The sequence below is a fragment of the Macroventuria anomochaeta genome (assembly GCF_010093625.1).
Source record: "Macroventuria anomochaeta strain CBS 525.71 unplaced genomic scaffold BU25scaffold_28, whole genome shotgun sequence".
Taxonomy (NCBI): domain Eukaryota; kingdom Fungi; phylum Ascomycota; class Dothideomycetes; order Pleosporales; family Didymellaceae; genus Macroventuria; species Macroventuria anomochaeta.
Genome location: NW_022985389.1, coordinates 408,503 through 424,357, shown reverse-complemented (window position 1 = coordinate 424,357; position 15,855 = coordinate 408,503). Strand labels below are relative to the sequence as shown.

Below are 15,855 nucleotides of genomic sequence, written 5' to 3'. Positions count from 1 at the left end.
GACCCACATGAGTGCTTGTCAACAAGCATGATACACATGAGTGCTCGTCAACGAGCACATTCAGTTGGAAGTATATAGCCAGTGGACACGCTGCCCTTATGGCATTGTGTTCAACCTCGTCAATCAACTTTGTTATTGGAATCTCAATCCTCACTTGCTCTCAAGCCAGACAGTATACTCTGTATTACTCATTGCTACCTGCCGTCACGGTCTTTGACTAGACGACTAACCCCTGACTATTACAAAGGCTATTACAACCTGACCAATAGTCAAACCTCTATCACTCTGAGCTTTGCTTAAGTGATAACTGACCCTAACAACTTTCTGTACCTCTGCTCATCCCCGAGAACCAATCGAATAGTGTCTACAAGCTTTGCTTAAGGCACGACTTCAACATACTCATTGGAACCTGTCACAGCTATATACTGTTTGGTTCCCAGAACCCATATCTATTGGGTTACTGTACCTTTTTGGTCCGTGTGGCTCAGATGGGACCGAGCCGAGCCCTCACAAACCAGTCGTCACGGTCTTTAACTAGACGATTACCCCTTGACTATTATGACGGTTATTACAACCCGACCAATAGTCAAACCTCTATCACTCCAAGCTTTCCTTAAGTGATAACCCCTGACAACTCCCTGTACCTCTGCTCATCCCCGAGAACCAATCGAATAGTGCCTACGAGCTTTGCTTAAGACACGACTTCAACAATGCGCAGGGAAACTTGGCCAGGAGAAAGTTAGAATGATTACCCAATTAGGCAATTATGGGAAAACCATTGACCACTTAGCCAGTATTATTTGGTTTTCTGCCTCACCGAATAGTAAAAATTCCTCACCGGATATCGCTGCCCTTGGCCATAGGCGTAGGTCACTGCTGCCCAGTTCCCTTCCAGCAGGCTTGTCTGTAGGGTCCGCCCGTAGATTTTGGCATACAGCGCCTTCGTGGATCAGCTTTCATCAATTTCCTGCTGCGAAATGATGCCTGCAGGTATTGTGGAGGGAAATTCACCTTCTAAATCTTGGCCCATATCTTGCGGTCCATTGCTTATAACACTCCCCTTACTTCCAGAAGTACTGGCAAGTAAGTGAGAAGCGCTAGGTACTGGCTGCTCAAGAGCTTGCCGCACGTCACCCGTTCCGACTCTCCCCTCTGCATGCAAGGGTGCGGGATCTGAGGCATCCTTTTGATGGCTTGGAATTCTCGTGTCAACCTGTGTACGCTTGTGGGATCTAGTCTTCCGTTTATTGTCTAGAGGTCGTTTTCTGCTGGTCGAAGAGTTGGCGCTGGCATCGAGAAGTATAGAAGGCTGAGGCTCCTCTGCAGCGTCAACCCGGAAGATATCTTGCACACACGGTAGCAAAGTGCTATCATAACCTAAGGCCTCGCCTATCTCCTGAAGTCTGTTGACAATCAGCTCCGTCACAGCCACAGATCGGAATACATACAAAGTTTCTCTAGCAAGACCTGCTGAAGTAACGAGGCATAGTAACAGGCCTGGTATGTGGTACCGCGGCGTGAGACACGTTTTGAAATCGTGTTTCGCGTCGCGAAGTTGCTGCGGAATGCGGTCGAGGTCTTCTGTACTGATTGCCAACAGCCTATGCTGCGGAAGTGCATCATGTAGTTGTTAATTCTAGAAGACCAAACAGGAGCAATTGAGAAAAGACTTACAAAGAAAGAACACCTCTGTAGCTCGGGCAATACTCCAACCACAAACGCGGACAATCTCACAGATGACCTGATTCACCTTGAGCGCTCGTGGGATTAATTGCCTCCGTCGGTTCTGGTTGACTACGCAGAAACTTTGTATGTGAAGATCGATGTCCTCGTCCGAATAGCCCTTGTGTTGAACAAAGGCGATGTATGACAATAAAAGGAGCAACTGGAAAGAGCTGAACTGTTTTTGAGCCTTGATGGCTTCGGCAGAGCGATGGGTGAGCTTTGCGAAATAAGACCCTATGGCTAGAAGGTCGTTCCCTAGGACGACTTGTCGCTGGTTGTCCGATTCTCCGTTGGCGACGCAGCTCGTCGTGATGAAAGAGCGTACAGTGCGCGCATACAAGCCTTCGTTGCAAACAATGGAAAGCTGTCTCTTTCTCGAGTCTCCCTCTTCGCTCATTTGCTTCAAGTAAGTCTCACTTTGAGCTCCATTGACGGACGTGCGGTTTGGTACCATGTTTCTACCAAGCAGTTTTCTCCCGTTCGAGCCTAAAATCAAAGGGCTATTAAATAGAGAGTGCAAGCGCAGCATCGCACGTCTTGTAATCTCCTAAAAGCCGGCAATGCCCAGCGCTGTGGGCCGAGTGGCGTAGATGTAGGCGAGGTATTACCCTGCGTTAAACCCGGCGCCTACAGCCTGGCGGTACGCGAACGAACGGGTGAAAGCTGTACGCAGCGATTGGTTCGTTGACCTTGACAGGAGCCGCTATACCTTATTGATTAGACGTTTTCGTCTAATCAATAAGGTATAGCGCCCTAGACACAGCCTTGTCGTAAAGCCAACAAGAAGTGTGCGCTCCATGACGGGTAAAAATGACGATGCAACGCTCAACTGACAAGAACTCTTTATATCCCACGTCTCAAGCACTCGCGCGGTAAAACAGATAGGAAAAATGACAGGGCAGAAACGGAGCATCGGCATCATAATGCGTGATCGTGGCTTCGCCCCGATGGGAGGAGCTCGTCGGCCCTCTCAGAGTCAGACGGTATCTTAGCAACCGAATGCCGACTTCATACGAGATAGAGTGGATCGAAATAATACTGCTAAGTTGATTGGCATAGACAGCACCACCGACGTGCGAAGCGCAGATGGTGGTCGGAGATCAGGTAGTATAAAAGAGTGCTTGCTTTGTGCGAAACCAAGATCTCGGTCAACCCCACGATGGACCTATACTCGTCTCCTCATTCCACTTGTCCCCAGTCGGACGGTACGGATAACTCACAGGCAACAGTTGAAGACCCTGATCTATACAAGGACTCGGTACATAGAACACTGCGTGATATTTGAATGCAATATAGACAGCTAACACAATACCTGAATTAAGGGATTGTCTGGATTCACGGACTCAAGAAGCGGCAATGCAGATCCAGGTGAAATCCTTGTTAAGTCATTGCTATTCAGAGCACAGCAACACCAGAAAGTACCAAGTAAGTTCTGGCATACAACAATTTGATATGGCTGACTTTTCCTCTAAAGCAGAAGATGTGAGTGCCTGGGTAGATGAGCTCAGACGTGATATAGCCCGGCAAAGCGAGAAAATTACTGCACTCGAGCAGGAAATCAGCGATATCAAACGTATGCTGGCAGATCACGAAGATTGTTTCGAAAACTTAGGACAGATATTAAATGAAAGAAGAAAGCTATTGAGGAGAACATCTGTGGCCAAAGGCGGAGCGGGCAAAAGCGGGATAACAAAGAAGAGGAAGAAGGTGCGATTCTCGTGAACACACTTATCAGGACACGCAGAGATGCGCTGCTACCCACTCTAAAAATGACCTATCTTCTCAAACGATTTACACCACTCATCGGATGGATCCGATGAGATCTGTGATTTCATTTAACGATAAAGGCAGTGCAGTAAGATGCGGTGCACGTTACAAGTACGAGCAGGTTCTTGAAAGTTCTGGTAAATACCTGCAATGCTAAGCCGCCGCTCACAGCGGTGGATATGGAGTGAAAAATCTGATGATAGTCGCGGTAAGCGCGAATTCTGCATTTGGAAGCTGTCGGAAATGTGATCACTCCTTTTCCCTCAAGTCGAATTTCGTTGAATCAATTGTTTTTCCAACGGAGCTTTCTTCAGGACCAGAAGAATCTTCACAAAATTAGTTGGATTATGAACTTGGACGTGATTGTAACCTGACGTACCATCATCGTGGGATCGTAAGTCGGAGATATGTGGGATCCAGAGGCAACTCTCTTAAATCGGGAGGGGCACTGCACTCAATGTGGCCAAAAGAATCCGTTACACGGATCAGGTCTGGGACACTGTCAGTGGCTGTACTTAATATCCGCTTGCCATAAACCTCCTGAAAAATCATGTGTTCGATGAGCCCCTCTTGCCCCCTTCACAAACTTCGCTTCTGGGCTTATCCTTGCCAGTCAAGCCTTGGTATGGATTGAAGAACTCAGCATCAAGTCGTTTCGTACTGTAAGGTCTGGAACTCTTTGTGTCCCAGCTAACCGGGGAGCAAGAATGGCTCTTCCGGGCACATCGTCCCGAGCCTGTCAAAGGTTGCACGAATAAGCAGCTCTTTGGCTCGACTATGCCGGTGATTGCCTTGAAGAGGTTGGGCCCAACGTGCTCGGAATAAGGGGCGGCCTGGCCGAAGCATTGCCCCGCAAAGGCGCTACCAATGGCTTGCTCCTGCATGCATGAAAGGTGCGGTGAACGCGAGTCTATGACCCAAAAACATTCTTGCAAACTCTCTGGAGTGGAGTGATCCGATCCCACATTGTACATGACACTATCCACTTTGACTTACTATTGTGTTGAAAATCTTGCCACCTCTTTCAAACCATGAGTGGCGGCATCGATCAGTTCCACTGGGTTATAGCGCAGCACGCTGCATTTTCTTGTAAGCTTTTCCAGGAAATTGTGAATGAGTCTGCTCTTGCCCACTTACTGATAAGGATGCAGCTGAGGACAGCGAAGCTCGCGAATTATCTCAAGCCGAACATAACCTCCTTTACGTCCTCTTCTTCTTGTGTCCTGACTCATGGTCCACGGCAATTGAAATCATACAACGCATTGATAAGGGTACTCGAGTGGAACGCACGACGCCTTCTAATCAAGAGCTGTGTGGAACCTTGGAAAATGGGGTTTCACGTCTTTGACAGTCACCAACCAGGGTGATATCCAGCAACTCAACGCATTGGAAGGAATGTTTCGGTTCATGAAAATTATCATTGCAGACCGCCGATACGAAAGCTCAGCGAGCACGGATCGAACATATCATGGCCCTCGCAAATTTTCGCGTTTGACGCGATTTGGTACATGGCTCTGGCAGAAATGGGATGACGTGGCTTCATACTAAGTTCACCTTAAAATGATTTCATGTGGTTACCGTGCAAGATATGTAAAAGAGGGTGTCAAAGCAATACATTTCCCCACGCACGTCATTGTAGCTAAGTCGTCCTCGCAGCGCAATGTCCTTTCAATTCACGGTGTCTTTTCCTTCCAAATGCGGCTCGGAAAAGTCAAAAGGACCGCATGCTTGGAGCAGGCTCCAAAGTGCTTCTAGTGCTGCATCTGCAGAGCAATGCGCTTGTACACAGTATTTTAGGTATGAAGAAGCGAGGGTACGATACAGTGCGCGGGCTGCAAAAATGATAACAAGATCACGCAAAACCCTGTCCACGCTAAATCGCGGACATTATGCACTCACCCCGCTAAATCGCGGACACCATGCACTCCCTGCCACTAAATCGCGGATACCATGCACACTCCCTGCCAACGCTAAATCGCGGACAATCTGCATGATCCCTGTTCCGCCCATTATTCTACCGGCACCTAGCCTCAACGAGTGAAGATGGCGAGTCTCCCACCGAAAGCGTCAGCCGGTTGGGGACTACTGATATTTGATTTACACTGCCTTGCACAATCGGCTTCCGGTTTTTGCAAAACGCAAGGTACTTATGCGACAAAGGTCCCTGTCGCGCTAGATGAAGATTTTGCCTAAAATGGAAAACAACATCACCCCAGATGACAGAATGGTCACTCGCTACAAGTCAGCACTCTCTTGTATGTGTTGTTAGGCAAGGTAATAATGACTTTTAGCTAGCTTTTAGCCGTTAGCCGTCAGCATCACAAGTAGTCTGGGCGCTTGTCTTGTTACCCTTCCGGCAAGCCCTATGCTCGGGTTGTCAGAACTTTCTTCTGTTTTTCTGCAAACCAGAAGCCGATTATGCATGTGAGTGTACAACAATGGCTTCTGTTGCTCCAGCGAATGATTTCTCTGAACAAGTCAACTCCACGCCAGTAACCTCTATGTTGGGACTGCTATTCATTCCGTATGGGGCACAGATATCGGTGTACGCTCAATGGTGTTTTACGAGCAAAGGTCGAGTCCACGGCAGAGATATGCAGGGCCCAGCTTGAGTGTGCACGCGAGGTTACAGCCATGGAGAAATTGAAGAGGACGAACGTCACGATACAGATTTCTTGTAACCCTGTCGCACAATGCTTGGAGGACCTCTGCGTTCCAGAAGATGTGTATATGGCGTGGTTCCACCCGTTCTTTTGTCTTAGCTTTATGCAGCCTCTCGCTTTTGGTTTGCATTTCACTTGGGAATTGCAGTCCTGTAGTGTTCCTTTGATTGCGGATGAACGGTCTTGTTTCCTAGTTGTACATTCCTAACGCCTCCACACAGGTTGACCAGCCTGCCTTGCATGCACGGCGCTAATGACCGATAGTCATCGCTGGTCTTACAGTACTGTTTGGAATGCTTGCCGCAGAATCTTAGTAATGCTATGTTTTGTCTTCTCACTGTCTGCCTCTTTTTCAAGGCTGATTTCTCTTGTTGCCTTGTCTGCCTGGGTCGGAGATTGTGCAACAGTCTAAGCAGTTATGGAACCCTACACGCACACTCTGCTTCACGCTGGGTCTTCTATTTCCACAGACCCAAAGCAACAACCGCATCCATTAATTCCAACGCGTCCACTGCCGCAACTACCTACACCACCTACACAGTATGACCAGGGTTCGTCGAGCCCTTACATGAGGCGCAAACAGGTTCGCGCCACGCAGGCGTGCAACCACTGTCGAACACGCAAACAGAAGTGTGATGAAGCAAGACCATGCCAGTTCTGCAGAGAGAACAACTTAGATTGCCAGTACAAGGAAGTGCCACCTCCAAAGTATGTGACAAACCCTCGGACAAACAGCAGTTACTGACACAGCACAGACAAGATCGTAGCATGATACAACTTCAGGAGAGCGTAAATGACATTTACGAAGTACTGAAAAATCATGTAGGAGAGGTCACCTCATGGAGACAGAGCGTCGAGACCAGACTCCCCTTGACCAACCCGAACCAGACCACGAACCTTGCTTCGCCAGAAGCAGGTTTCACAGCACCCAACAGACCACAATCACAGATGTCTCCTTCAGCATCACAAGCATTGACTCCGATCAAGCAAGGGTCCATGTTTGCTCCTCCTCAGCAACCAGCAACACCGGTTGACAGCGTCAGAAGCGAGCACAGTGGTGCAACGGGACTACCACCCAAGGAGAAGAGCGGATTACAGAGTGACCACACCACACCAGCACATAAACTGTTCGAGGAGTGGCCCTCGATGGGGCACTTCTGCCGGAACATCGACTATATTGAGAAGTTGATCGAAGGCGGCCACGAAGTGTCAGAGTACCCAATGCTGCTCGAGCAGGACCGAGGCCTGCTTCGCGTTTGGGGAGTTGGTGAGGGCCAGGATCTCAACGATGGAGCCCAAGGACCAGGAAGCCCTGACAGTGGCGGCGACGCGGATGCCTCCTCTCCTGCACCTGGCAGGGAGGGCCTCTGGGGCTGCCCACCTGCAGATACCTCCAGCCCAGGAACAGTGCCTGGTGAGATTCCCAGCAGCCACCCTCGACAAGAAAGCGACGGCGGACTTGGACCAGACGGCAGGCCTGATTTCCGCTCACACATTCTTTGGGAGTTGTATGACTCCTACATCGAAAACATCCACAAACTGCATCCCTTCATGGATGCCAGTAAGCTCAGAAGGATGATCAATGAATTCAGCGAGCAGTACAGTCCGGACATCAACACCAAACACGCCGGATCACCAGCCGCCAACGCATTGGCAAACCACCAGCTTAGCCAGAGCCTGAAGCGGAAGCGATCTGGTAGTGCATACGCAATCGAACGCTCCCTGCGTAATGCCCTCGTCCTCCTTGCCCTCGCGCTCGGCAAGGTCTGCGCTCATCACGACCCATTACCTTCGCCTCAGAGTGACAGGATGTCGCACACGAATGGTGGCTGGGGTGTGCATGCCAACGGCAGCTTCAACAATCGACCACGCAATTTCGACGTCTTACCGGGTATGGGCTACTTTGCCTACGCAACTGACATCCTTGGAAATCAACAGGGCGGCAACACAGTGGCACATGCGCAGGCAATGATCCTAGCTGCACTCTACCTGAGTCAATTTGCTCGTGTCTTGGAGAGCTGGAGCTGGATCAACAACGCTTGCCGTGTCGTCCTTGTCCTTATCAAGGCGGACTACCAGAAGCTCGACCGGAACTGGTGCCTGGAGAACAGGGCATCTCTGCCTCCGCAAGAGCGTTACCGGCTCAACCTGGTTATGCGCGTATACTGGACTTGTCTTCAGCTCGAGTCAGATATTCTGGCCGAGATGAGCACGCTGCCACCCAGCAGTATCACAGATTTCCAAAGCGAGATCGCGTATCCAGATGGCGTATACGAATCGGTACCCATCGAATCTGGAACTAGTGTTGAGAAGAAGTTTTTTGCCAACCCAAAAACACAGGAAGCATTTATGCTCATGCACATAAGTCAAATCTGGCTTCGTGTCATACTAAACGAGGCGCATAACATGCTCTATGGCAGGAGTAAGTCGCACAATGCACAATATGTCCATTGATTCTCGTATTGACGTTATCTAGATGCTCGCCGCAGCTTTGAAACCGTCAATATCAAAGAGGTCGCGCAGCGTGCCACAGTGCATGTGTGTATCCTCGAGGATTGGAGACAAGTCCTGCCGTCTACGCTGGCCTGGAACGACGATGACCCACCGGCTACTGATATCAATGTTGCACGTTTACGTGATAAGTAGTTCCTCCGCCTCGTTGCTGCACCGTGGCCTCAACCACAGCGCTGAGCCGTGTTGCCCATAGATGTCTCAACGCGCTCACCGCCGTCCGCAGCCAGCTACGTCGCGACTGTAACAAAGAGGGTCAATCTAGGCTGTAGATGCTGGATGATGAGAAGTGCGTTGCAATGGGGGCAATGCCATCGCGAAGATGCGACTCGTTGGGGCTGTGCTGGCCTGCATGAGCGCAATCAGTCGCGTCTGCCCCCGCCTCTACCGTGTCCGTGCGCGTAATGCGCGGATTCGCGTAATGCGCCAAACCACCTTTTTGTACCCATACTTCACTGTACAATTACTCAACGCCACAATGACTATGAAATCTGCCTTTGAAGAGATAGACTCTATGATACCATGCGATAAGATCCCGTGGACAGCGCTGGCTAAAAAACATAAGGTTGTGCGCTCAACCCTGTCTCGAAAATATCGACACGAGACGCGATCGCGTGAAGAGAAGGCGATTGCACAACAAAAGCTCACTCCACAACAGGAGGACGAGCTTGTCAAGTATATAGAGGAGCTTACAGCTCGCCGTCTACCTCCTACAAGGGAAATGATAGCAAATTTCGCGTCGTCAATAGCCACAGAGCCAGTCAGCGAGAGCTGGGTTACCCGCTTCATCAACAACCACTCGATCCATCTCATCTCTCAATACTCAACAGGTATGGACAGCAATCGCCACAACGCCGATTCGTATACCAAGTACAAGCTCTATTTCGACCTGTTGCAGTCAAAAATCGTCCAATACAACGTTGACGCTGAGCACACATACAATATGGATGAGAAGGGCTTTATGATCGGAGTCACCACCAGGACCAAGCACGTCTTCAGTAGACGTATGTGGGAGAAGAAGGAGGTTACAGCAACTACTCAAGATGGTAATCGTGCCTGGGTGACGCTTATAGCGTGTGTGTGTGGGGATGGATCAGCACTGCCACCAGGCCTCCTATACGAGTCTACCAACAACACTATACAGTCAAGCTGGGTGGAGGAAATCAAGCCAGGGGTACACTCTGTTTTTGTTTCCTCGTCACCTTCAGGCTGGACGAACAATGAGGTAGCTCTTGCTTGGCTCAAACAGGTGTTTGATCGCTATACCAAGAAGAAAGCATGAAGAAAGTACCGCCTATTGATACTAGATGGCCATGGATCTCACGTTACGATGGATTTCATCAACTACTGCAATCAGAACAGGATACTCTTGGCTATACTTCCTCCTCATTCAACCCACACGCTCCAGCCACTCGATGTGGTGATGTTCAAGCCTCTCTCAACAGCGTACTCGAAGGAGCTCACAACACACCTTCACCATGGCCAGGGACTGTTGGTTATCAAGAAGGGCGACTTCTTCCACCTGTTCTGGAAGGCGTGGACGAGTACGTTCACTCAGGGGTTGATACTCAGGTCCTTTGAGGCTACAGGTATAGCACCCCTCCGACCCAACGTAATCCTCCAGCGATTTGCTAAGCCCACCCCTGAGGGCTCCGATAGCAACAGAAGCTCTTCTTCAGTCTACAGCGGCAAGGATTGGCTCAAATCAGAGACTCTGTTGCGCAAAGTCGCCAAGGACGAAGGCAGTGAAGACCTGAAAAAGATCAGGCGCTCACTCCACCACATCTCAGTTCAAAACTCAGTCCTCCACCACGAGATTACAGGCCTTAAGGAGGTTCTCAAGACTCAGAAGAAGCACAAGAAGAAGAGCAAGCCTCTTGAGCTTCAGCGTCACAAGGACTACCACGGTGGAGCCGAGTTTTACTCTCCTAGTAGAGTAGAGAAAGCACGCGCACGTGAGAAGGCAAAACAACAAGAGCAGAAGGCAGAGGTGCTCAAAAAAGCAGAGATGGCTAAACTGAGGCACGCCAATAAGCTGTACAAGGAGAAGATTGCACAGGAGAGGCGTGAGCAGAAGTTGAGGGAGAAGGAAGAGCGTGAGCAGCGGAAGGCTGAGAAGGCTCAGGAGGTTGCCGAACGCAAGGCCGAAAAAGAGCGTCAACAGAGGGAGCGCAACACCAAGAAACCTATACAATTGTCCCAAAGAGGCAAGCGCAAGGCCTCAGAGGTTGCAGCACCCAGGAAGAAGCAGAATCGTGGTAGTGCAGCTGCCCGTAGTCGTGCTGCTGCCGCGCCTCGCTCCCCATCCCCTCCGGCAAAATACAACAGCCGCGGCCGCCCAATCAGAGTGCCACAAAAGTTTGAGTGAGGAACTTGTTCATATAGGTCTATAGACTACTCCACCAGAAAATCTCATGATAATAACCATTGTGTGTGGCTCTACAGCCTCATTTTTGGTGGACCTATTTTGGTGGTTCGGCGCATTACTCGAATCCGCGCATTACGCGCACGGACACGGTAGATCGTTTGAGCATCCTCACAGAAGTCAGAACATGGTGCAAAACACCAGCTCCAGCCTGCAACATCAACATCGCGGTCTTAACCGTGTAGCTACCTAAGGCTTTGTAGCCGTTCGCACCCTTCTCCGTAAGCTCGTCTTAAAGAGCCAGCCGCCGCGCTCTCATCCGACCGGGCTGCCGCGTCGGGCCTCTCGCGTCTCCTTCTCACCGTATGCGCCTGCCATACATCCACACAAAGCGATGCGTCTTCTGAACTACGATGAACATGGCAAGCTTTGCATCGCCAGCTTCAATGATCGCGCAACACCGCCTTACGCAATACTGTCACACACGTGGGGAGCGGATGCAGAGGAGGTGACGTTCGCAGACGTTGTGAACGGCGATGGCAAGGCTAAGCAGGGCTATAAGAAGATTCGCTTCTGCGGACAACAAGCACAGCAAGATGGCCTGCGATACTTCTGGGTGGACACATGCTGCATCGACAAGATGGACAAGGCGGAGCTCTTCCACGCTATCCAATCCATGTTTCACTGGTACCAGAACGCGGCGAGATGCTATGTGTATCTGTTAGACGTATCGATAAGGAAGAGAAAAGCTGACAACATGCTCGACATATCTATTTGGGAGCCTTCTTTCAGAGCAAGCCGATGGTTCACGCGTGGCTGGACGCTTCAAGAGCTGCTTGCTCCAAGCACTGTCGAGTTCTTCTCTCAAGAGTGGGAGAAGCTTGGTAGCAAGAAATCGCTCAAGTCATTGATCCAAATAATCACAGGGATTTCTGAAGAGGCGCTCGATGGAGCTCCCCTTTCCCAGTTCAGCTTGGAAGAACGATTACGATGGAAAGACGGTCGCCAAACTAAATACAAAGAAGACGAAGCGTATATATTGCTCAGCCTCTTCGATATCTACATCCAGCCGCTCTATGGTGAGGGGCTGGAGGAAGCGTTCCGCCGATTCAGGAGCGAGCTCGTGTTGCAATTCGTGCCTTAAGCAAAGCTTGTAGACACTATTCGATTGGTTCTCGGGGATGAGCGGAGGTACAGGGAGTCCGTAGGGGTTTGACAGTCACCTAAGCAAGGCTTGGGTGGTCAGGGGTAGACTATCCGGGCGGGTTGTAGCCTTCTCGCACGACTCTAGCAAGCTGGCGTTGGCGTCAGGCGATAACACCGTAAAGGTGTGGTATGCGAGCAGCGGAGCGTGTCTGCAGACGCTCGAGGGCCACAGCAGTTCTATCAGCTCTGTAGCCTTCTCGCACGACTCAACCAGGCTGGCGTCAGCGTCATACGATGAGACCGTCAAGGTGTGGGATGCGAGCAGTGGCGCCTGCCTGCAGACACTTGACATCGAAAGATCTCTTTACACTCTATCTTTCGACTCCACCAGCTCTTTTCTCCGAACTGATATAGGCACTATCCCCATTCACAGCTCTGAAACTTTTAGTGAGGTAGCTATCGTAGACTCTGAGCTCCCTCTGTATATAGGCACAAGCCTCAGCTCCGATAGCACTTGGGTCAAGCATGACGGCACGAACATGCTTTGGATACCATCAGAGTATCAACCTTCATGCTTTGCCTTGTGTGGATGCACAATTGTTATGGGCGTTGGATCTGGCAGAATGTGGAGCTGCAGTATTGACCTGCGCACCTACATCTGTTCGTCGCAAAGTGTAGGCAAGAGCTGGTTCCCTTCTCGCGTATCTTGATCTTCTATGTCTAAAGTCCATCCCTGCAGTTCGAATATCCCTCCGCACCAACACAGAGTTTAGAACAAAGTGCTTTGCACTTTAGCGCCGCACATTTATAAAGTCAGGGTTGATCTAATAACGTTCTTTAGCTATCTCTCTATCTGCGCCTGCTGTGCAGCATAAAAATTACAGCAGTCTAGGGCATGCTGTTGATTATCTCGTCCACAACACCAGGCGTGAGAGCAGCTGTTGACCCCTGTTATACCACCACCACTTTCTCAAATTCTCATCTCGGCGCATTTACAAGATACAGTGCCTGCCAAAGAAGGTGTGTCTGTGTTTTAAAGACGTGCAACGTCTGCAAACATGTTGTCCGGATTTATCCGCAGATATGGCCAAGACAGCAAGTTTAAGCACAAAGACGCAGCGCGCTTACGTAGTCAGGTATTGTGCGCTTAGCGGCCTGCGATGTACATCTGCGCTATGCCGAAGAGGGTCGAGCTGTGGCACATGCTTCTGGAACCTTCTCTCAACGCGGCACAGTCACAATGACTTGCCCGCTATTCTTGGAAGTCGAGGCTGTGAGATGGTTGTTCGTCACTGGGTCCGTCCTTCTACACAAACCACAATAACCACGGCTATGGACCCAGCCAGCAGAGCGCTGGCCCAGGCTTTGCCGGCAGGTGTAGCTGATACTTATGCTAACCGATCAGAATATGGCAACGCTCCTCTCTCTACGGTCATTCACCGTGACCACGGACGACGCTCGCGCGAGGAGCACGCCGAGAGCCAGCAGTACCTGACTCGAGATGAGGAGAAGGCCCTCGTGAGGTTCTTGCTGCTAAAGTCTAGCCTTGGGCAGCCCGTGCGGATCAAGTTTGTACGCTCGCTAGCCTTCAGTATAGCTCGCCAACGATTACCCACGAACAGGCCCAGCAAGCCGCCGGGCAAGAACTGGCCTCGAGCCTTCGAGAAGCGGAATACCCAGCTCCAGGCGAAGAAAGTCCGATCGATCGACTGGAAGCGCCATGGTAACAATATACACGAGAAGGTTGTGGAGTGGTTCGACGTGATTGGACCGGTACTTCAGGATCCAAGCGTCGTGCCAGAGAACGTCTATAACATGGATGAGACAGGAGTCATGCTGAGCATGCTTGGCTCAGCCAAAGTCTTGGTAGGTAAAGACGATGAACAGAACAGCAGAGGCGCTGGAGTGAAGCGAACCATGGTAACGGCGATTGAATGTATCAGTGTCGATGGCAGAGCCCTGCTGCCTCTGATCATCTGGCCTGCTGCGACTCACCGGAGCAACTGGACCACCCATCCCACTCCTGGATGGCATTATGCACTCTCTGAGAATGGATACAATGACTCCAAGATCAGCTTGGAGTGGCTGACCCGGGTGTTCGACCCGCAAACCAGAGAGCGAGCTGATGGGAAGCCGCGCGTGCTGTTGTCCGATGGCTTTGGCACGCATGAAACCCTGGAGATCTTGGAGTTTAGCTTTGCAAACAACATTGTCCTGTGTCGACTCCCTTCCCACACGTCTCACAAGCTCCAGCCATGCGTCGTTGGGCCCTTTGCGCCTTTGAAGGCAGCCTATCGTGACCAGGTAGAAAGGCTGAACCGTGGAGGCGTGGAAACTGTTGGCAAAGAGCATTTCACCTACCTATACAGCCCTGCAAGGGAAAGGGCTATGACAAAAAGAAACATCCGAGCCGGATGGGCAGCGACTGGCTTGTTTCCCTTCAACCCAGAGAGAGTGCTTAGAGATATCCCGAAGCCGCCTGCTGCACTTGTCATCCCGAGACTTGCTGACGTCGCGGGAGCCTGTCCGTCAGCAGAAGTATTGCGCACGCCCGTAATGCCCGTGACGCCTGCAACACCAGTGACAACTGAAGCGCTTACGACATTGCATGACATGATCAAACACGATACTCAGGCGCTTGACAAGACTAGCAGACAGCGGATGCAGAGGCGCTTACAGAAGCTCGCAAGTGCAGCCTGGATATCCTTCGCCGAGCGGGCTCTTCTGCAGGATCACAACAGATTTCTCTTCAAGATCAACAACGAAGCCAGAGTCCGCCGATCGACCAAGTCGGACGTCCTCGGGAGGACGAAGGTGATGAAGTATGAGGATCTTGAAGCGAAGCGTGCTGCAAAGCAGGCTGCGAAGGAGAAAAGTGCTGCAAGCAAAGCGCCCCGTGGTCGTAAGCGCAAGGGCCCTGCGCCGGAGGCAGAACCTGGTTCGTCGCAATCCCAAAGCGAAGTGGTGAGGGCACACGATGTACAAGAGCCAGCTGCCGCTTTAACCCCGTGGAGGGCCCCGGTAGCGCGCATGTACTAGAGCACTTCTGATTACACTGATCGAGAGTTATCCCTAAAGCCTTCTTTTATCGATCTGTGCCTTTCTTGCTGATAAACGATGCTCAGCCACAGTACGGCAGCGGCTTCTGCTGTGCAAGCCGACTCGACCGGTATATGCATCGCGCTTGACTGATCTGATGTGGTGCGTTCGTTGCGTTTGGCCACCAACGTGGGCGAAGATGGTGCTCCGGCTGTGAGCGAACCAAAACAGCGGCAGCGTGCAATGTTCACACCCAAACCAGACAGCTTCACTGTAGTTGAGTCGACGACAGTCACTGGGAATCCAGAAAAGACGTGGAAGTGGAGAGAGTGTAGAAAGGGAGAGACAGTGATGCTGTAACGATCAGTGCGTGAACAGGAGGTTTGAGGTAAATTTCAATCAGCATGGCACGGACAACTTGCGGGCAGCAGACAAGGCAAACTAGCGCAGAGGCGCGTCTCTTACAAGAACATCACAAAACACAGCCCGTCAAAAATTACGTGCTTTGCATCCCCGATTTACGGAGCTTGCATGAAGACTGGAGGTCGCGCCTCAACGGCAAACAAATGCTGCTCCATTGAGGATTGGAGAAGGAGTGCGCCCACAGGAAGGCGACATCGCCGCGTCTGTACCAGTCAC

The 15,855-nt window shown here is 50.9% G+C and overlaps 5 protein-coding genes across 5 annotated transcripts; 4 read left to right on the top strand and 1 right to left on the bottom strand.

Moving 5' to 3' along the window:
* Window positions 1–879: 879 nt before the first annotated feature.
* BU25DRAFT_450398 (uncharacterized protein) lies at window positions 880–2,179 on the bottom strand (the record flags this gene model as incomplete). The annotated part of the gene is made up of 3 exons (XM_033709695.1): window positions 880–1,344; window positions 1,449–1,601; window positions 1,675–2,179. The coding sequence occupies 3 exons, from the start codon at window positions 2,177–2,179 to the stop codon at window positions 950–952; spliced, it is 1,053 nt and encodes a 350-aa protein (XP_033559199.1). The 3' UTR covers window positions 880–949.
* A 4,448-nt stretch (window positions 2,180–6,627) lies between these two features.
* On the top strand, window positions 6,628–8,987 carry BU25DRAFT_373295 (uncharacterized protein). The gene is made up of 3 exons (XM_033704035.1): window positions 6,628–6,863; window positions 6,911–8,577; window positions 8,632–8,987. Exons 1-3 carry the CDS (start codon window positions 6,724–6,726, stop codon window positions 8,799–8,801), a joined length of 1,977 nt encoding a protein of 658 aa, XP_033559198.1. The 5' UTR covers window positions 6,628–6,723; the 3' UTR covers window positions 8,802–8,987.
* A 2,227-nt stretch (window positions 8,988–11,214) lies between these two features.
* Window positions 11,215–12,213, top strand: BU25DRAFT_130505 (HET-domain-containing protein). Its single transcript, XM_033700502.1, has one exon. It carries the CDS (start codon window positions 11,426–11,428, stop codon window positions 12,173–12,175), a length of 750 nt encoding a protein of 249 aa, XP_033559197.1. The 5' UTR covers window positions 11,215–11,425; the 3' UTR covers window positions 12,176–12,213.
* An 86-nt stretch (window positions 12,214–12,299) lies between these two features.
* BU25DRAFT_474554 (WD40 repeat-like protein) lies at window positions 12,300–13,084 on the top strand (the record flags this gene model as incomplete). The annotated part of the gene is made up of 1 exon (XM_033710909.1): window positions 12,300–13,084. A coding segment is annotated over one exon (588 nt), but the record flags the coding sequence as incomplete, so codon positions are not given.
* Window positions 13,085–13,509: 425 nt separating this feature from the next.
* On the top strand, window positions 13,510–13,923 carry BU25DRAFT_302647 (uncharacterized protein; the record flags this gene model as incomplete). The annotated part of the gene is made up of 2 exons (XM_033702013.1): window positions 13,510–13,608; window positions 13,657–13,923. Coding segments are annotated over 2 exons (366 nt in total), but the record flags the coding sequence as incomplete, so codon positions are not given.
* Window positions 13,924–15,855: the final 1,932 nt, after the last annotated feature.